Here is a 16,116-nt window from a genome sequence, read left to right on the forward strand (position 1 = left end):
TTTGTGACTTTTGACCAAGGTCCTGGAGGCCGGTTACAAAGACTTTCGGGCATCCGTGGCCCCACTGGATCAAGTGACAGCCCACCAGGGGTCTCAGGTGTGGGTGAGCCAGGCAGGGCCCCGTGGGGTGGGAGTATTATGAAAACACTTCACTCTTCTCAGCACAGAGACTTGAGCTCTTACTCCATAATTGCACAGCTTTGTGAAAGACAGCCGTGTTGTTCTACTACACGTGCAAGAGACAATAAAAAAGAAAAAGAAAATCTGAAATGGTTCGTGGGCTTCTGCTCCCACAATCTGTCATCCATAGGGCAAGGTCTATCCCCCCTCCGCTCCTCCCCTCGCCAGGCCTCCTATGCTGTCAAAGCAATAAGGAAAATAAAATGAAGTGAAGTGTTTAACTCCATATGCAGAATAAAAAGGGGCTCAACAACAAAAAACTAGGATTCTTTGGCATATTTGGGAATTTCCTTTCGATACAGACACTGAGCATATTTGTTACTCTTTATACTTCTTTGTGTCTTAAATGTTACATAATGAAAAGCTTTTAACAACCATCACGGTTGGCCTGTGTCTCCACTCGCCTAAAGAACCAAGGTATATTCGGTGTGCACTAGACCATCGGCAGGCCACAGGCCCCTGGAAGTGCATGGCATGGCCAGCACCTGTGCCCTGGGTCATAGCACATGTGGCGCTCAAGAGGTTATGTGAGCTCCACACCGGTGATGCCATCAGGGGCTATAATCTCCCAGAATGGAGTAGGGATCCTTGGCCTCTCCTAACAGAAAGAAACAAATACCCACGTGAATAAGGGAAAGGTCATTACTGTAGAATTCCAACTAATAAACTCTAATAAAATACAGAAGAAACGGTGTTGAGAAAAGCACTATTTGGCACCTGGGGGGCTCAGTCAGTTAGGTGTCCGACTTCGGCTCAGGTCATGATCTCACAGTTCGTGAGTTCGAGCCCCACGATGGGCTCTGTGAGGACACTTCAGAGCCTGGAGCCTGCTTTGAATTCTGTCTCCTGGTCTCTCTGTCACTCTCCCGTTCATGCTCTGACTCTCTCTCTCAAAAATAGGAAGGAAGGAAGGAAGGAAGGAAGGAAGGAAGGAAGGAAGAAAGAAAGAAAGAAAGAAAGAAAGAAAGGAAGGCACTATTTGGCAAATACCATAGTAACTGATACAGGACAAAAACATCATTAATGGGCCTGCAAACTAGTAGGTCAAAGTTTGGCAAGAAACAGGATGTTTAATCTCAGAGTGCCTCCCCACAAGGCACTTATTAATTAGAAAGGAGAAAAAGAGTAACCTTCCAGTGGAGAAGCCTGATGGATGCCACTTGAGCTGCTCAGAGTTGAACGGGCACAGGCACCTACCAACACAACCTGCCAGGACACAACATCCCACAAAGATGCAGAACCCCAACCCCAATGTGGGGGCGCATCATGGAGACCCAAATCAGGGGGCCACAAAGTCACAAAGTCAATCAGGGGGCCAGAAGTCAGACTCCTGAAAAACGACGACAGACCAAAGCCCTCTCTAGACTATCAGGGCCACGGAAACCTGAGGCTGTGACCGGAGGCGGCCGCTGCACCAGAACCAGCTGTGTTTTTCCTTCCTGTGAAAGGGACACTTAGGGAGGCAACTGGTGGAATTTGGCCTGCAAATTACATAATGGCACTGTGTCAACATTATTTCCTCATTTTGATAGCTATGTTGTGACTGTGTAAGAAAACATCGTCTTTTAAAGAAACGCTGCAGTACTTGGAGGAAAGGGGCCATGACCTCTGCAATTTACTCGCAAATATTCAGAAGAAACAGTAAGGGGTGTGTGTGCATGTGTGTGCACGTGTGAGTGGAATGGGAAAGGCAAATGTGGTGAAACGGTCAAATTCGGAGGAATCTGGGTGAAGGGCATATAAGAAGCTTTCATACAGTTTGCAACATCTGTAAATCTAAAATTATTTCAAAATAAGCTGAAAAAAAAAAAAAGAGAGCCACCTTTAAGGCACTGAATACCTAAAATACATACTGATTTTGACCCCCATTCTCTCTTCTCTGGAAGCCTATTCCAAGGAAATAATTTCAAAGTAGGCAAAAGCTTCGTATACAAAATGCCTCCTGAAGTGCAAGTTATAAAAGAACCCAGGGGGTAGATGTGGGGAGGTAAAAAACAGCTGAGAGAGCTCTGTAGGCTCCCACTCTGCTGGCTCCTGGTCCACAGCACATAGTCAGCCCACACAGAGCACAGAGCACTGCAGATCAGGAGGTCTGCCAGGAGTGGCTCTCCAGGTAAACCTGGGTTAGGAGAAATCTGTACTCCTTACAGCTACAACTATGTTTAAGAAAGTCAGCAGATCAGGGGCCCCTGGGTGGCTCTGACTCTTGAAAATCTTGATCTCGGCTCAGGTCATGATCTTGCAAGTTTGTGGGTTCGAGCCCCACGTCGGGCTCTGTGATGACAGCATGGAGCCTGCCTGGGATTCTCTCTCCTCTCTCTCCGACCCTCCAGCTCACGCACGCTCTCTCTCAAAATAAATAATACATTTTAAAAAATCAGCAGATCAAGAAGACTTTCACACCTGCAGCTAGTTCCCCACAGGTGCTTCAGGCCCACGTAGCCGGACTTACACTGTCAGCATCTTCCATCCAGGTGTGCTTCCGATCTTCCTCCTCGATCCCAATGCCAATCACGGCACGCATGACGGCCTGGCAGGTGGCCACACTCCCAGCCTTGTCACACTCCTCAGCATCCTGCAAGAGGGACACAAAACTATAGTCCAGAGCTGCAGGTGCCTGACAGGGGCACGCTACGCCCACATGAAGAGGACGGACAGCCCCTGCACCGCAGGTCGGTGCGCACCCAAGGCGCTGATGCCCATCGAGCCCTCCTGCAGCCCACCCGGCGAGGTAACCCTCCTTTCCACCCAGCAGATGAATGCTTGACAAATACCTAAGGACTTCACAAGGCTGCATCTATGCACTCCCAAGCACTGCACAAGCAGCTCTGTGTGCACAGCACTGTGGGAGACAGCTCAGTGGCCACACGAGGCTCTGCATGGAACACACTTCCAAAGTAGTAAGAACCAACACAAGCTCACAAACATTTGCATCTGTTGGTCTAGAAGTCAGGATTCAAAATGGACAAAAGGAGGAAACACTCTAAGTGGATCCCAGGGCCTTGCAGGCCACAGCAAGAGCTCTGGGTTTTACTGCTGTGGGGCAGGCAGACACCAGAGGTTTTTTAAACTAGAGGAGGAGTTCCATAATCAGTCTCATTTTAAAAGGACAGCCCTAACCACTGTGTGGAGCATTAGCAGGGAAACACAACAGGACACACTGCCATGTCTGGGGGAAGCTGCGGTCTGGCCAAGGACTGCCACAACTGGGTGACAAGGTGCACCCGGACCAGGGACAGACGGCAAGACAGGCCACCCGGACCAGGGACAGACGGCAAGGCAGGCCACCCGGACCAGGGAGAGATGGGAAGGTAGGCTCAAACTGCTTGCCAGACGAGAGATATGAGAAAAAGGAGTCAGCAGTGACTCACGAGGCATAAATGGTGGTGCTTCATACTGAGGTGAGCAAGGCTGAGGACTAGCACATTTTGTGGGCAAACCAGGAGATGCATCCTGGACACATCAGGCCCTGGTACTGTCCCATGTCGCTGGGGGACGCAGGGCAGCAGGGGTGCAATCCAGGATGTGGGGAGCACCCAGAGCAGAGTCCACATTTGGGGGTTCCTGTCCTGTAAGTGCCATTCTTGCTTGGCAATGTGGTGAGACGAGACCCTCACAGAAGCACAGACAAGTCTCAGAAAGGGGCTGAGGGCCAAACCACCAAGCGATTTAGAAGAGAGGAGAGGGGCGCCTGGGTGGCTCAGTCGGTTAAGCGGCCGACTTCGGCTCAGGTCATGATCTCGCGGTCCGTGAGTTCGGGCCCCGCGTCGGGCTCTGTGCTGACAGCTCAGAGCCTGGAGCCTGTTTCAGATTCTGTGTCTCCCTCTCGCTGACCCTCCCCTGTTCATGCTCTGTCTCTCTCTGTCTCAAAAATAAATAAAACGTTAAAAAAAATTTTTTTATTTAAAATAAAAAAAAAAATAGAGGAGAGAAGGAGAACCAGCAAAGGAGGGGAAATGGCAGCAGCAGGACGAAAGGAAAAGCATGTGAGTACATGCAGACACGGTTCGAGGGCATGGCTGGTGGAGCCAGGCCTGTCGCAGAGGCTCCTGAGGTGTCCAGCAGGGCCCGGGGTCAGGGCTGGGACTGGGTTCCACAAAGAATGGGAAGTAGGAAGTAAGAAGGCAAGGAGAAAACCCGTTCGGCAGAGTCTGGTGCTCAGTAAATGGTGACTTTGCTCAGAGGGCAAAACCCCTCAGCCGTAGCACTCTTTGCAGGATACCACAAAGACATGTTTTATATGCTAGCCTTAAAAAGACCAGGCAAGACTCGTGTGCTTTCAGATCCCTTCAGATCCCTTCATCACATTCAAATAGAAGCAAATAGCAGCAAAACACAAATTTTGAGGAAAGCTTATTTTTTATTTAATTTTAAATGTTTACTTATTTTTGAGAGAGAAAGAGAGAAAAAGCATGAGCAGGGGAGGGGCAGAGGGGTGGACGGGAGAGAGAGGACCCCAAGCAGGCTCCAAGCTGCCAGCACAGAGCCCAACACGGGGCTCGAACACACAAACCGTGAGATCATGACCTGAGCTGAAATCAAGAGTCTGATGCTTAACCGACTGAGCCACCCAGGTGCCCCAAATTTTGAGGAAAATTTTAAAAACTTCTAGCTCGTGCTGTGTATTTCTATGCACAAAGCCAGTGTCTTAATGGAGGGTTTACAGGAAGCTGGTCTGAGAACCAGCAAGGAGACAGGACACCTACCACCCCCCTCCTGCAGTAACCCTTCCTGACAAGATGGAAACACAGGCTGGCAGAAGAAACGGGACTCACTGTGGCCAAGCCAGTGTGCCCCAAAAGGGGGGCTAGGAATGGTAATTGACGTGCGTGGGCATTTCCGGGGGCACAGGGCGCTCGCCTCCACTCTGTGCAAAACGGGGCTCCAGGGAGACCGAGAAGGCAGAGAGCTGGAGCAGGTAAGGCCTGCCAGGTGCACAGTCAGCCTCCAAAAAGCCCTGAGAGAACCAGAGAAGCTGCTGACTGAGCCGGAGCCCCCCTGCCCCCGCTCCTGAGACAACGAGAAGTCCAGACAACACCTGTGAAGCAGCCGTTGTCAAGACACTGGACACGGGTAACAAAGGGCTGTGAGGACTGAGACGCAGAAGCAGTCACGGGGAGCCCCATGTTAGCCCAGCTCATCGCCTGGAGAGTTCCAGGCCGCAGAAAAGGGAGGGGGACCCAGGTGGGAACGCTGGAGGAGGCGGTGCTGAGCCCTAGAAGATGAAGAAGCATACAGTACACAGGATCAAGCACAAGAGAAGAAAAGTGCAGTGGAGAGACAACCCTGGCGATGTGCTCTGCAGAGAGCCACCTGGGGGTCTTCACTGAGCACCAAACAAAGCATGAGTGTTTGAAAAGAACCATCCACAATGGTTAGAGCACTCCTCAGAGCTCACATGGGGCCAGGAACAGTGCCTCTTTCCATGGCCAGACTGGAAACCCCCAAGAGACACAGGTCACTGGGCACAGTGCACAGAGAGGTCTCACCTCCACAGGGGGATTAGCCCTGAACTGTCCCAAACCCACTACTGCTGGGGTCCAACCTAGCAAAGCACTGAAGCAAGGTCCAAAGGACCAAAGCACCAGCTGGTCCAGTAGGAAAGCCTAGAGGATGTGCAGGAATGCAAAACTGCCCAGCACCCAGCAAGGGAAATGCACGGTATCTGGCAACAAGTTGAACATTACCAGCCATGCAAAGAAATAAGAATATGCAACTTGTAACGAGAGGATTAACAAATCTATCAAAATTAATCCCAGATGGACAAAGACATCAGAGTTAGGAGACAAGGGCACTAAAACAGTCGTTATATTGAGTCTGTGTGTCCAAAATAGCAGCACAAGGGTGTCTGGGTGGCTCTGTTGGTTGACCGTCCAACTCTTGATTTCAGGTCAGATCATGATCAAGCCCTGCACTGGGCTCTGCACTGAATGTGGAGCCTGCTTGGGATTCTCTCTCTCCCTCTCTGCCCCTCCTCCACTCGTATATACACTCTCTCTTAAAAAAAAAAAAAGGTTGTACAGATGTGAAAGACATTTTTTAAAAGACCAAAATTAAATTCACAGAAATGAAAACTACAAGATCTGAAGTGGAAAATCCCCTAGATGAGATAAACAGCAGATCAGATGTTACAGAAGAACAAACTTTGAGGACAAAGCCATACAAGTGATCCAAAACGAAATGGAAAGAAAAGAAGAAAAGCTCTTTAAAATATAACTAAGGCACCAATGAGCTACAGAGCTAACACCACACTCCACAGGAAAACCTAGATACTTCCCCCTAAGATCAGGAGGAAGACAAAGATGTTGGTTCTCCCCACTTCTAGTCAACATTTCACTAGAGGTTCTAATCAGGGCAATTAGACAAGAAGTAAAAGGTATCCAGAAGGGGGAAGAAAAAAGAAGTAAAATCGTATAAGCAGATGGCATGATCTAGCATACCGAAAACCCTACAGAACCCATTAAATCTATTACAATTTAATAAATGATTTCAGCAAGGTCACACAAGTCACACAAGCTCAATATTCAGAAGTCTACTGTATTTCTATACACAAATAATGAACCACCTGAAAATGACACGAAAATTCCACTTACAATAGCATCAAAAGTAACAACATATTTGGAATAAAACGAAAGAAGTGCAATACTAGTACACTGACATTGCTGAAAAAGCTGAAGACCCAAATAAATGGAAAGACAGCCCATGTTCATGGGTCAGAAGACTTAATACTGTCAGGATGCCAACAGTCCCCAAGGCAATCTGCAGGTCCCATGACATCCCTATCAAAATCCCAGCTGGTCCAAGTTTCTTTTATTTTTTTAAAAAAAATTTTTTTAATGTTTTTATTTATTTTTGAGAGAGAGAGAGACAGAGCATGAGCAGGGGAGGGGCAGAGAGAGAGGGAGACACAGAATCCGAAGCAGGCTCCAGGCTCCGAGCTGTCAGCACAGAGCCCGACACGGGGCTCTAACTCACGGACTGCGAGATCATGATCTGAGCTGAAGTCAGACGCTTAACCGACTGAGCCACCCGGGCGCCCCCCAAGTTTCTCTTTTGCAGGAACTGACAAGCTGATCCTAAAATTCATATGGAAATACAAAGAATCAAGCACACCTAAAATAATCTTGTAGACGACAAAGGTCACTTCCTGATTTCAAAGCTTTCTACAAAGCTACAGCCATCCGAATACCACAGTGCTAGCATAAAGACATACAGTCCAAGGACTAGGACTGAGTTCAGAAATAAACTCTTACACCGATGACAACTGGCCATGCACGTGGAGAATGAAGTTAAAGCCTTCCCTCACACCACACCCAAAAACGAACTCAAATGGATCATAAATATAAACGTAAGAGCTACAACAGGGGCACCTGGATGGCTCAGTCGGTTAAGCATCCGACTTCAGCTTAGGTCACAGCTTCTAAGTGTGAGCCCCACATCAGGCTCTGTGAGGACAGTTCAGAGCCTGGAGTCTGCTTCAGATTCTGGGTCTCCCTCTCTCTCTGTCCCTCCCCCTCCCCCGCTCACGTGCGCGCGCACGCTCTCTCAAAAATAAATAAACGTTTAAAAAAATTTAAGTCATTAATTGTTTTAAAAAGAAAGAGAAGATAATATGTATGAAGAAACAAAGATAAAGATGACAAATGCCTTATGGGAAATAACACACGAGAGAAGACAGTAAAGTTGTATCTTAAAAGTACTGCGGAACAAGACTGTCAACCTAAATTCTATACCAAGGGAAAACAGCTTTCAAAAACAGATCAAATACAGTTTCCAGACACGTAAAAACTGGAAGAATTTACATAAGAAACTGTTACAGCCCTTCAGGCAGAAGGAAGAAGACACAAGTTGGAAACGTGGGTCTCCATGGGTCTCCACAAAGGAATGAGGCATCGAAAAGTAACAACGTGGCTAAAAACACCAAGGAAATAAAGGGGCTGAATCTCAACGGTTGAATTTTAGAGGGACATGTGAGACCTTGCAGCCAGGATTTAAAAAAAAAAAAAAAAGAAAGAAAGAAAAAAAAAAAATGCCCAAACACAGAGAGGCCACATGGCATGACACCCACACAGGGCAGAGGTACTGATCAAGAGGGGATCCCTGGGAACAGGGCAGCACCCCTCGAGGCCACCTCCTCAGGAGGGGAGAGGCCCCCGGGCGGACAACTGGAGCTATAAGCCGACCTGCGGCAGCAGGAACACAAGAAGGAGGCGGCGGGAGGCCTGAGGCCACCTTCCCACCTTGTAATGCCAAGGGCAGTAGGCGAAACAAGAGGGCCGCCTGCATAGGGCCCTTGGTGGGGAGCAGATGGGGGTAAAGAAGCACTCCCCGCCCCAGGCTGACTCCACTACAGGCAGGGCCCCCAGGAGACGGGGAGTCCTGGCCCAGAGAGCTCACGTGGTGAAAGTGGAAGGCAGGAGACGTCGCCCACCCTGGAAGCTGGGTCAGAAGATCTTCAGAGACTTCACCAGCCCCAGGCCTACTGTTCTCTTTAGATCGTATTATTTCTCCTCGAAAAGTGGTACTATTCACTAGTGTCCGTGTGCAGAAAGTTCTTCAGGGTATCCAACCCACAGGTGTCCTCAAGGTGTCAACTCTATAAAAACTAAGGAAAAGCCACACATGCCTGCTTTCCTGCCAGCGTCACGACCCTCAGTTAGCATCCACCAGCCCCTACCCTATGAGACTCCAACGTGTTTTTTTTTTTTTAAGTTTATTTATTTATTTTGAGAGAGAGAAAAAGCACATGCAAGCGGGAGAGGGGCAAGGTGGGGGCAGAGAGAGAGAGAGACAGAGAGACAGAGAATCCCAAACAGGCTCCACACTTTCACCACAGAGCCCGAGGCAGGGCTTGAACTCACAAACCATGAGATCATGACCTGAGCAGAAACCAAGAGTCAGACCTTGGTTTGACTGACTAAGCCACCCAGGCACCCCCCAACATGCATTTTTATTTTTTTTTTAATGTTTATTTATTTTTTAATTTTTTTTTTTTTTTAATGTTTATTTTTGAGACAGAGAGAGACAGAGCGTGAACGGGGGAGGGTCAGAGAGAGGGAGACACAGAATCTGAAACAGGCTTCAGGCTCTGAGCTGTCAGCACAGAGCCCGACGCGGGGCTCGAACTCACGGACCGTGAGATCATGACCTGAGCCGAAGTCGGCCGCTTAACCGACTGAGCCACCCAGGCGCCCCAATGTTTATTTATTTTTGAAAGAGAGAGAGAGCAGGGGAGGGGCAGAGAGAGAGGGGTTCAGAGGATCCGATACAGGCTCTAAGCTGTCAGCACAGAGCCCGACGCGGGGCTCGAACTCACAAACCATGAGATCATGACCTGAGCCACCTAGACGCCCCCCAACGTACATGTTTAAAGCAGACACCGAGACACAGCTGCTTACGGAGGAGAGTCCTACCTGCTGACCTCACCTGGATCCATTGTTCGCGGTTGATCTCCACACCGTTAGCCCGCAGCGAGGTGATGGCTCGGTCAATGATCTTCTCCACCATCTGCGTGTTGCCATTGGCTTCCTCCAGCTTGGCAGCCGTGATCCAGATGTGCCGGTCTGTAGGGATGTTCTCCCGGGCCTTATTTAAGACCTTGCGGGCATTTTCGTAGGTCTCCAGCCTTGCCAGAGCAAGCCAGAGCTGTGGGGAGACAACACCAGCAAACAAGAGGACAGCATTCAGTGCAACCCGCCAGGTCAAAGGTTGAGCCAACCTTAACAGGCCGCAGCACTTGCATAAACTTCTTTCTAACAGCTCTCAAGGATCCTTTAAACAGGGCCCATGAACGTATACAGCAACATTTTTCACCTGATCTGATTAACCGTGCAGTTCTGCTTCTGACTTATTTAGTGACTCTGGTGAACACGAGAAGTTGAGAGATTCTCAGTCAAACATTTCAAACACCAGTTAAATGTACACACTGTGCCAGACTCATTCCAGGTGTGGCACAGAAGATGAGCAGGACGTGACTGCGGACTTCACAAAGGACACCCGGGTGTTCAGCCTTCTGGGGTTCTCACATCCTGGCTGTTCATTCTGCAGCATTTCATCACGAAAGATGTGTATGGGCTCTATTTACTTTTACATAAATGAAGATTAATTTTGCTTGGAGAATTTCACAATACCCCTTAGGATAATTAAGGACATGTTGGATATCATAAAACCGACACTAAAAATCACTGCACAGAATGCTGTGAACCAGAATGTTTGAAACTAAAGAAACCCAACTAGTTTGAGGCAACGGACCTCTCATGCTGGGCTGAGAGAAAGACGCCATTAGTATTTTCTATCACCCTCCACTGTGCAGGACCCATTTACAAACTCTGAGCTGAATTAGAAGGACAGGCCCTTGCAAAAGAGTGCTCAAAACAGAATTCTCTGTAGGGGCCAGAGGCGAGCTAAGATTCCATTCTGCACTTCCACTAGGAGCACGAGTGACCACGGCCAGGCTGGCCATTCTGCCCAGCAGCCACGTTACGAGGTGGCCTCGCATGGTTTCACCCTGCCTTACGGCCCCAGAGATCACAGCCCCATGCTCAGCTGACGCCGCTTCCAGACGCCGCACTTGGACTCGGGCAGAGTCTGCCAGACTCACCTCCACGCTGGTGGGGCAGCACTCCACAGCTCGGCTGAGCATGATTCTAGCATCTTCAGGCTCTTCCAGTTCAACGGCCGCCTTCCACAAGCGAACCGAGTTTGGAACATGTTCAAGGGCTGAGAAAGGTCAGACAAGAAATCGGGTCACAGAAAAGCAGAAGCAGAAGCAGGATGCTTGTGTCACAAAGAGCGCTGCCACCAGCAGGGCCAAAAGATCCCTCCCTTGGTGGCCAGGATCGCGGAGCAGCCCTTTATGTGGGTCCTCTCGAGTCTGGGGCAGATACAGCCAAGCCCAGGGCAGAACATCTTCAATCACAAGCAAGACCAGGACACAGCAGACAACTGAGGGAGGCACAGGGAGCTGTGTGCCATCTCTGCTCCCACTCAGGCCTGAAAGCCAATGTTAAGAACCACAAGAAGGCAATCACCCACGTGTGAAGGGCTGGCCGGGAGGGTTGCACGTGAGTGAGTGTGCAGAAACCGGGGGAAAGAAAAGAGAAGTGGCCCTGGGATACACATCTCCCCAGGCTGGTGTGCATCTGAGGGCCAGCTGGGTGTGGGCTCCTTCTTGGCCCCTGAGGAGCGCTGTGCGCTGACGCAGACAGACTGGTTCTGCAGCAGGTGGGCTCCTTTGGTGGCCCACGGCAGCCAGCATATGGAGTGACATCAGAGAAGGGGGACGGACTCCCAGAAGAGGCTACAACTTCGTGCAGTCCAGAAACTTCCAAACCTCTGTTTAAGCAACAGAACCCTTTCTTCATACACAATTTACCAAGAAGTCCAAAACAGAAGGCAGACCAACACAGAGCCCTGCAGCGTGAGTACTAGGGGAGGGCGAGGCCAGGCCTTCCGGGAGGCCCCCCGCAGGGGTGGGCTGATGGAGAACAGCACGGCTCAGGTCACTGGCCAGGAAAGCACAGCACTTCTGAGGCAGCTCTCTGATTTCATCTGAAATCAGGGCACAGACTGGGGCCTTCTGGGGGCACCCGGATGAAGCCAGGTTTCATCACCAGCAGATGAATTGGCAGGCCTCCCTGCCAATGGAGCTGAGCCTCCCTCACCAGCAGAAGCAATTGGCAGGCCTCCTCTTCAGGGGACGTGCCGCCCCCACCCAATCCACGGGGCTGCGTACCAGCGCCACGGAGCAGGATCACAGAGGGCCATTCGGAGTTCACGGAATCCCTCCCAAGGGTGGCCTGACGATGCCCACCGCTGAGCTGAGTTCCCTCACCCGGAACCATTCCCTAGCCAGCCCCTGGATTGGGCCAACACCCTGGACCCATTCCATCGGGAGCGGCAGGGACTGGTTCTCTCTGGGTTGGAAGCGCCTTCCTGACTACAGAGCCCTTCCAGCACCACACATCCACCGTGTACTCAAGAAACCGATTTCACAGAGAAAAACGTGCAGCAAAGGGCTCAGACTGCGGGATCCCTTGGCCTTACCACATCCCCATCATTTGCAGCAAAGGCCTAGCAGAACAATGGGACACTGGTGAGCATTTCGAACATGGCTGGGAGAAACACCCCGAAGCCACAGGCCTCAACATCATGGGATGCAACCGCCTACACGGGTGCTTCTCACGCAGCCAAAACGCACAGGTCCAGGAAGAAGCAGTGACATCCAAGCAGCTCCCCAGACTACAGGTCACAACCCACTGGGAAAGCTTGGTTCCCACCTGTGAACTCTGCAGGAAGCCTCAGAGCCACAGCTCTACCACACTGAAAGAAGAGCCCTCTGAGGCCAGTGCACCACCAGCCCTGGCTGGAGAGGCAAACTCTCACCCCCAAGGGGAGACTGAGTGGCACTGTGTACTGCGGAAGGACAACCCATGACCAGAGCCCAGAGAGTGCTAAGGCCTGGCTTAGGGTTTCCACTTCCAAAGTCAGTTAATGGAAGTGTGGCAGCCCAAGAAAGCCAGACCGCTGAGGACCTAGCCACTTCAGGAGTTCACAGTTCGAGTCCCCGGTCCAGGAAAGGACCCTGACCAGGTAAGGTGCTAGCAGAGGGCACAGCAGTGGAGGAAGAAAGTCCTATCCTCCAGCCAAGTGACCAGCCAGAAACACGAGGACACACAAGTACACCCCTGCAGGCACACGTTAGCTACTTTGCCCCAGCTTCCCTTCTCCGCGTTACACTGCACATCAGTGGAAGTAAACTTCATCATTCAGTCTCTAGCATCTGGAACTTTCCAGTGGGACTGAACTCACAGGGTCGTTACCTTCCCCAAGAGATGGGTACGACGCCCAGGGCTGGTGTGTGTCCACTTCTTGGGAAGACAGTGGGAACTCCTCCACCGCTGTCTCGTCAGCAGCCCGGAGGACTAAAGCTAAAGCCAGCTGTTGCTGGCCGGTTCGGCTCTTGCCAGAGCTCTTCCCAGAGGCCAGCTACCATGTTGAGAGGCTGCAGCCAGCCGGTACACGAGGGGCAGCCCAGGTAGGAAAAGAGCAGTCTGGAACAGACATGCCCGCAAGCAGAAGATGGGATCCCACAGAGGCCAACATGATCTCCAGCCGTGGCCCTGCAGGGAGGACACTCAGGTGCCATCCCTCTGCTCACAGTGACCCGACAGTGACGGCCACTGGAGGCTGCCATGATTTATGCACCAAAATATACGGTTTCAGGGTAAAATAACTCCACTTTTATGACTGTATTAATCGCAGAGTAACATAGACCTTCACGTCTATCATAGTGAGCCGCGTTGACAGGAGGCAGCCGATAGCCTAGCCTCAGGCCCACATGTTGCCCTTATACAGACAAGGACACCAGCTCAAAAGTCTAATACCTCGCTCAAGGTCACTCAGGTGTCAGACTAGCATTCCAAGTTCAAATCCTTCCAACAACGGACTAAGAGGTCAGCTGCATTCAGCTGAGACCCAGAGCTCCCATGCCAGCAACTGAGGGCTGGAGAGGTGTCCTAAGTCACTGATGGAAGTAGCTGTCACCTTGATTCTCACCAAGAGCTAACTGAAGCAGCACCCAGCTCTGCCCCAGGCATCTGAAAAAAGAATGCTGTTCTTGGAAATACTCTGAGGCCGGGGGCAGGCCAGGACCAAGAGCAGGGATTAGGGGCAGAGGCCAGCTTAGGGACTCCATGTTCTTTCTACCTTAGCACAGCTCTCTGAGAGAAGCAGAGGCAGGAGAGCCGTTGCTGTAGAGATCCAGCACAGCTTGGAAAAGCCATCAGTCAACACTGCTCTGCAGGCCCCACCTCCATGCCCGCTCCCCTCTCCAAATCTGAAGCCAGATGGAAATGAATCCAGGTAATGTGGTGGTGAAAAAGGAGTGGCCACAAAGACATTCTGACCATTCATCATGAGTTGTGGCAGGCGAGATTCAGTAGAGCTTTCCTAAATAAATAATGCTAATTACCCACAGTTTAATATGTTTGTCATTAAAGAACTAATTTTCTGGCTAAAAAAAGACAAGCTAATTTCTATAAACCAAGACAGGTGCTAACTTTCTGCTCCTGGCCTCATTTTAAAAGACTGGCTGAGCACTTAACGGGTCATAGGGCTGCAATCAGGAACCAGACCCAAGAGAGGAAAACACGCATGAACACACACAGGCACAAGGGGGACTCTGCCCGGCCTCAATCAAACACAGAGAACAAACAGTCAGAAACTGTGTGAGAACACTCGCATGGCCTGAGGTCACACACCTCTTAACATCTCATTCAAACACCCACCTTAAAAACAAGGGCTGGGAACCTCTCACCGAACACTGCCCTCAATTCTACAAAACATACCTCGTTTTCCCCACACCACCAATTCAAGTAGAGTTATGCCACTGACACAGGTTTACTCCAGACCAGCCCTCTCATGCGCATCTGCTCTGGAACAGAGACCAGAAGCAGCATCCACTTCACAGGCTGTGCAGGGAGAAACGCTGCTCTTAACGCGAGCTCTGCAACAACGACAGTTCACCACACAGGCTCCATCTGGGCAGTGACTCCTGGGTGGGGACAGCCTCCTCGCCATACAAACCATTCACTGTGACAGGAGCCGATGGCACAAGCCACCCTGCTTGAAGCACCAGGCAAGAAGACAGGTGCTATCCCGTGACCCAGCAAGGGTTTCGTGAGACGGGAAGGACCCCATTAACACACAGCTCTGCTGTTACCACCCAGTTGGTCCAGCCTTAAAACCATGACACGCTACCTGCCACAGCGTCAGGCTCCTGCCAGTGGAGAAGATGGGCACCCCAAAGCCTGCTCTGGGCTGGCCCGGCTTGCCCCCCACAAACACCGCGACATCAAGCCCTAAGAAGCAGGTTCCGAATGAGCACCGTTCTTACAGATGGGAAAACCTGGGCCACAGCGTGACTGCTTACTGTGCTCGAGGTCACACAACGGGAAAAGGCAGGTGTGGGATATAAACCCGAGTGCCTCATCCAGAGTGGAAACTACCCCCCGATCCAAGAGGCTCCAAGAGCAGAGGCAACCCAGCCCAGAAAAAGGCCTGAAAACATCACCCATTCCCTAACCGCTTCCACCAAAAGCCTGAGCAAAGCAGTGAAGAGTCTGCTCTCCGAGTGAGAACACGGGCACCAGGAGTGGAGAAGGTGGCGCCTGCCTCACGTGGGTCACAGCCCCAGATGCATCTGCTGGTGACGGCAGCCCCAGGGAGGCTCACCTTTGCGAAGAACCCGCTTCTTGGCGCGAATGTCTGTTTCCAGCTCCGCTGCTCTGATGTAAATCCTGACAGACTGAGGGAGGTGACGGACAGCTTGGGCCACCACAGCTTTGGCCGTGTCCCCAGGCTGCAGCCTGGCTGCTTCTAGCCAGACATCTTCACTCTGTGAGGCAAAACAAAACAACAGAAGTGTCCGTGCAGGCAGTAAGCTGAGGCAGAGCAGCAGGCGACCCTGAAAGCCTCAGGAACAGGAGGGGCTGGGCTCATCAGACCCATGGCCCCAGGTTTTACAATCAAACCTAAGTCCGTCAGCTTGGCCTCAAACACGCCTGCACCGGGGGCCCCGTAATGCCAACGCTTGGGAATGTCGCTACAGCACCTCTGTGTCCAAGTCGGGGAAACACACAACACTACTAGAGACAGTCTGCCCTTTGGGATGATGAGTCAATCGACAGATGAAATGGAGACGTATCAGCATGTGGCTGTGGGATTGCCTGGGAAGTTCTAATTTATGCCTGATGTCCTGTGTTAAGGGTTCAGAGAGGGTATCTTTCACTGCCAAGGGCACCCCATCTGCACAATAAATGTATGGTGCATTAGAGGGTCTCAAAGGACTTTTTAAAGCTTGTCTAGTCTCCCCACCTTTCAAAAAAGTACTGGACTAGTCTCCTAAGAGTGAGAATTAATCTTTATGTCTCTTAT

At 50.9% G+C, this 16,116-nt stretch overlaps 1 protein-coding gene across 1 annotated transcript in view; it reads right to left on the reverse strand.

Moving 5' to 3' along the window:
* Positions 1-16,116, reverse strand: part of PRPF6 (pre-mRNA processing factor 6) — a 47,963-nt gene that overhangs the window by 12,281 nt on the left and 19,566 nt on the right. The window contains exons 9-12 of the mRNA XM_042930368.1: positions 15,415-15,577; positions 10,781-10,899; positions 9,607-9,825; positions 2,633-2,755 (exon numbers count right to left, since the gene is read on the reverse strand). Coding sequence (XP_042786302.1) covers positions 2,633-2,755; positions 9,607-9,825; positions 10,781-10,899; positions 15,415-15,577 — 624 coding nt within the window. The remainder of the gene's footprint in view (positions 1-2,632; positions 2,756-9,606; positions 9,826-10,780; positions 10,900-15,414; positions 15,578-16,116) is intronic.

Source organism: Panthera leo, chromosome A3, assembly GCF_018350215.1.
Source record: "Panthera leo isolate Ple1 chromosome A3, P.leo_Ple1_pat1.1, whole genome shotgun sequence".
NCBI classification, from domain to species: domain Eukaryota; kingdom Metazoa; phylum Chordata; class Mammalia; order Carnivora; family Felidae; genus Panthera; species Panthera leo.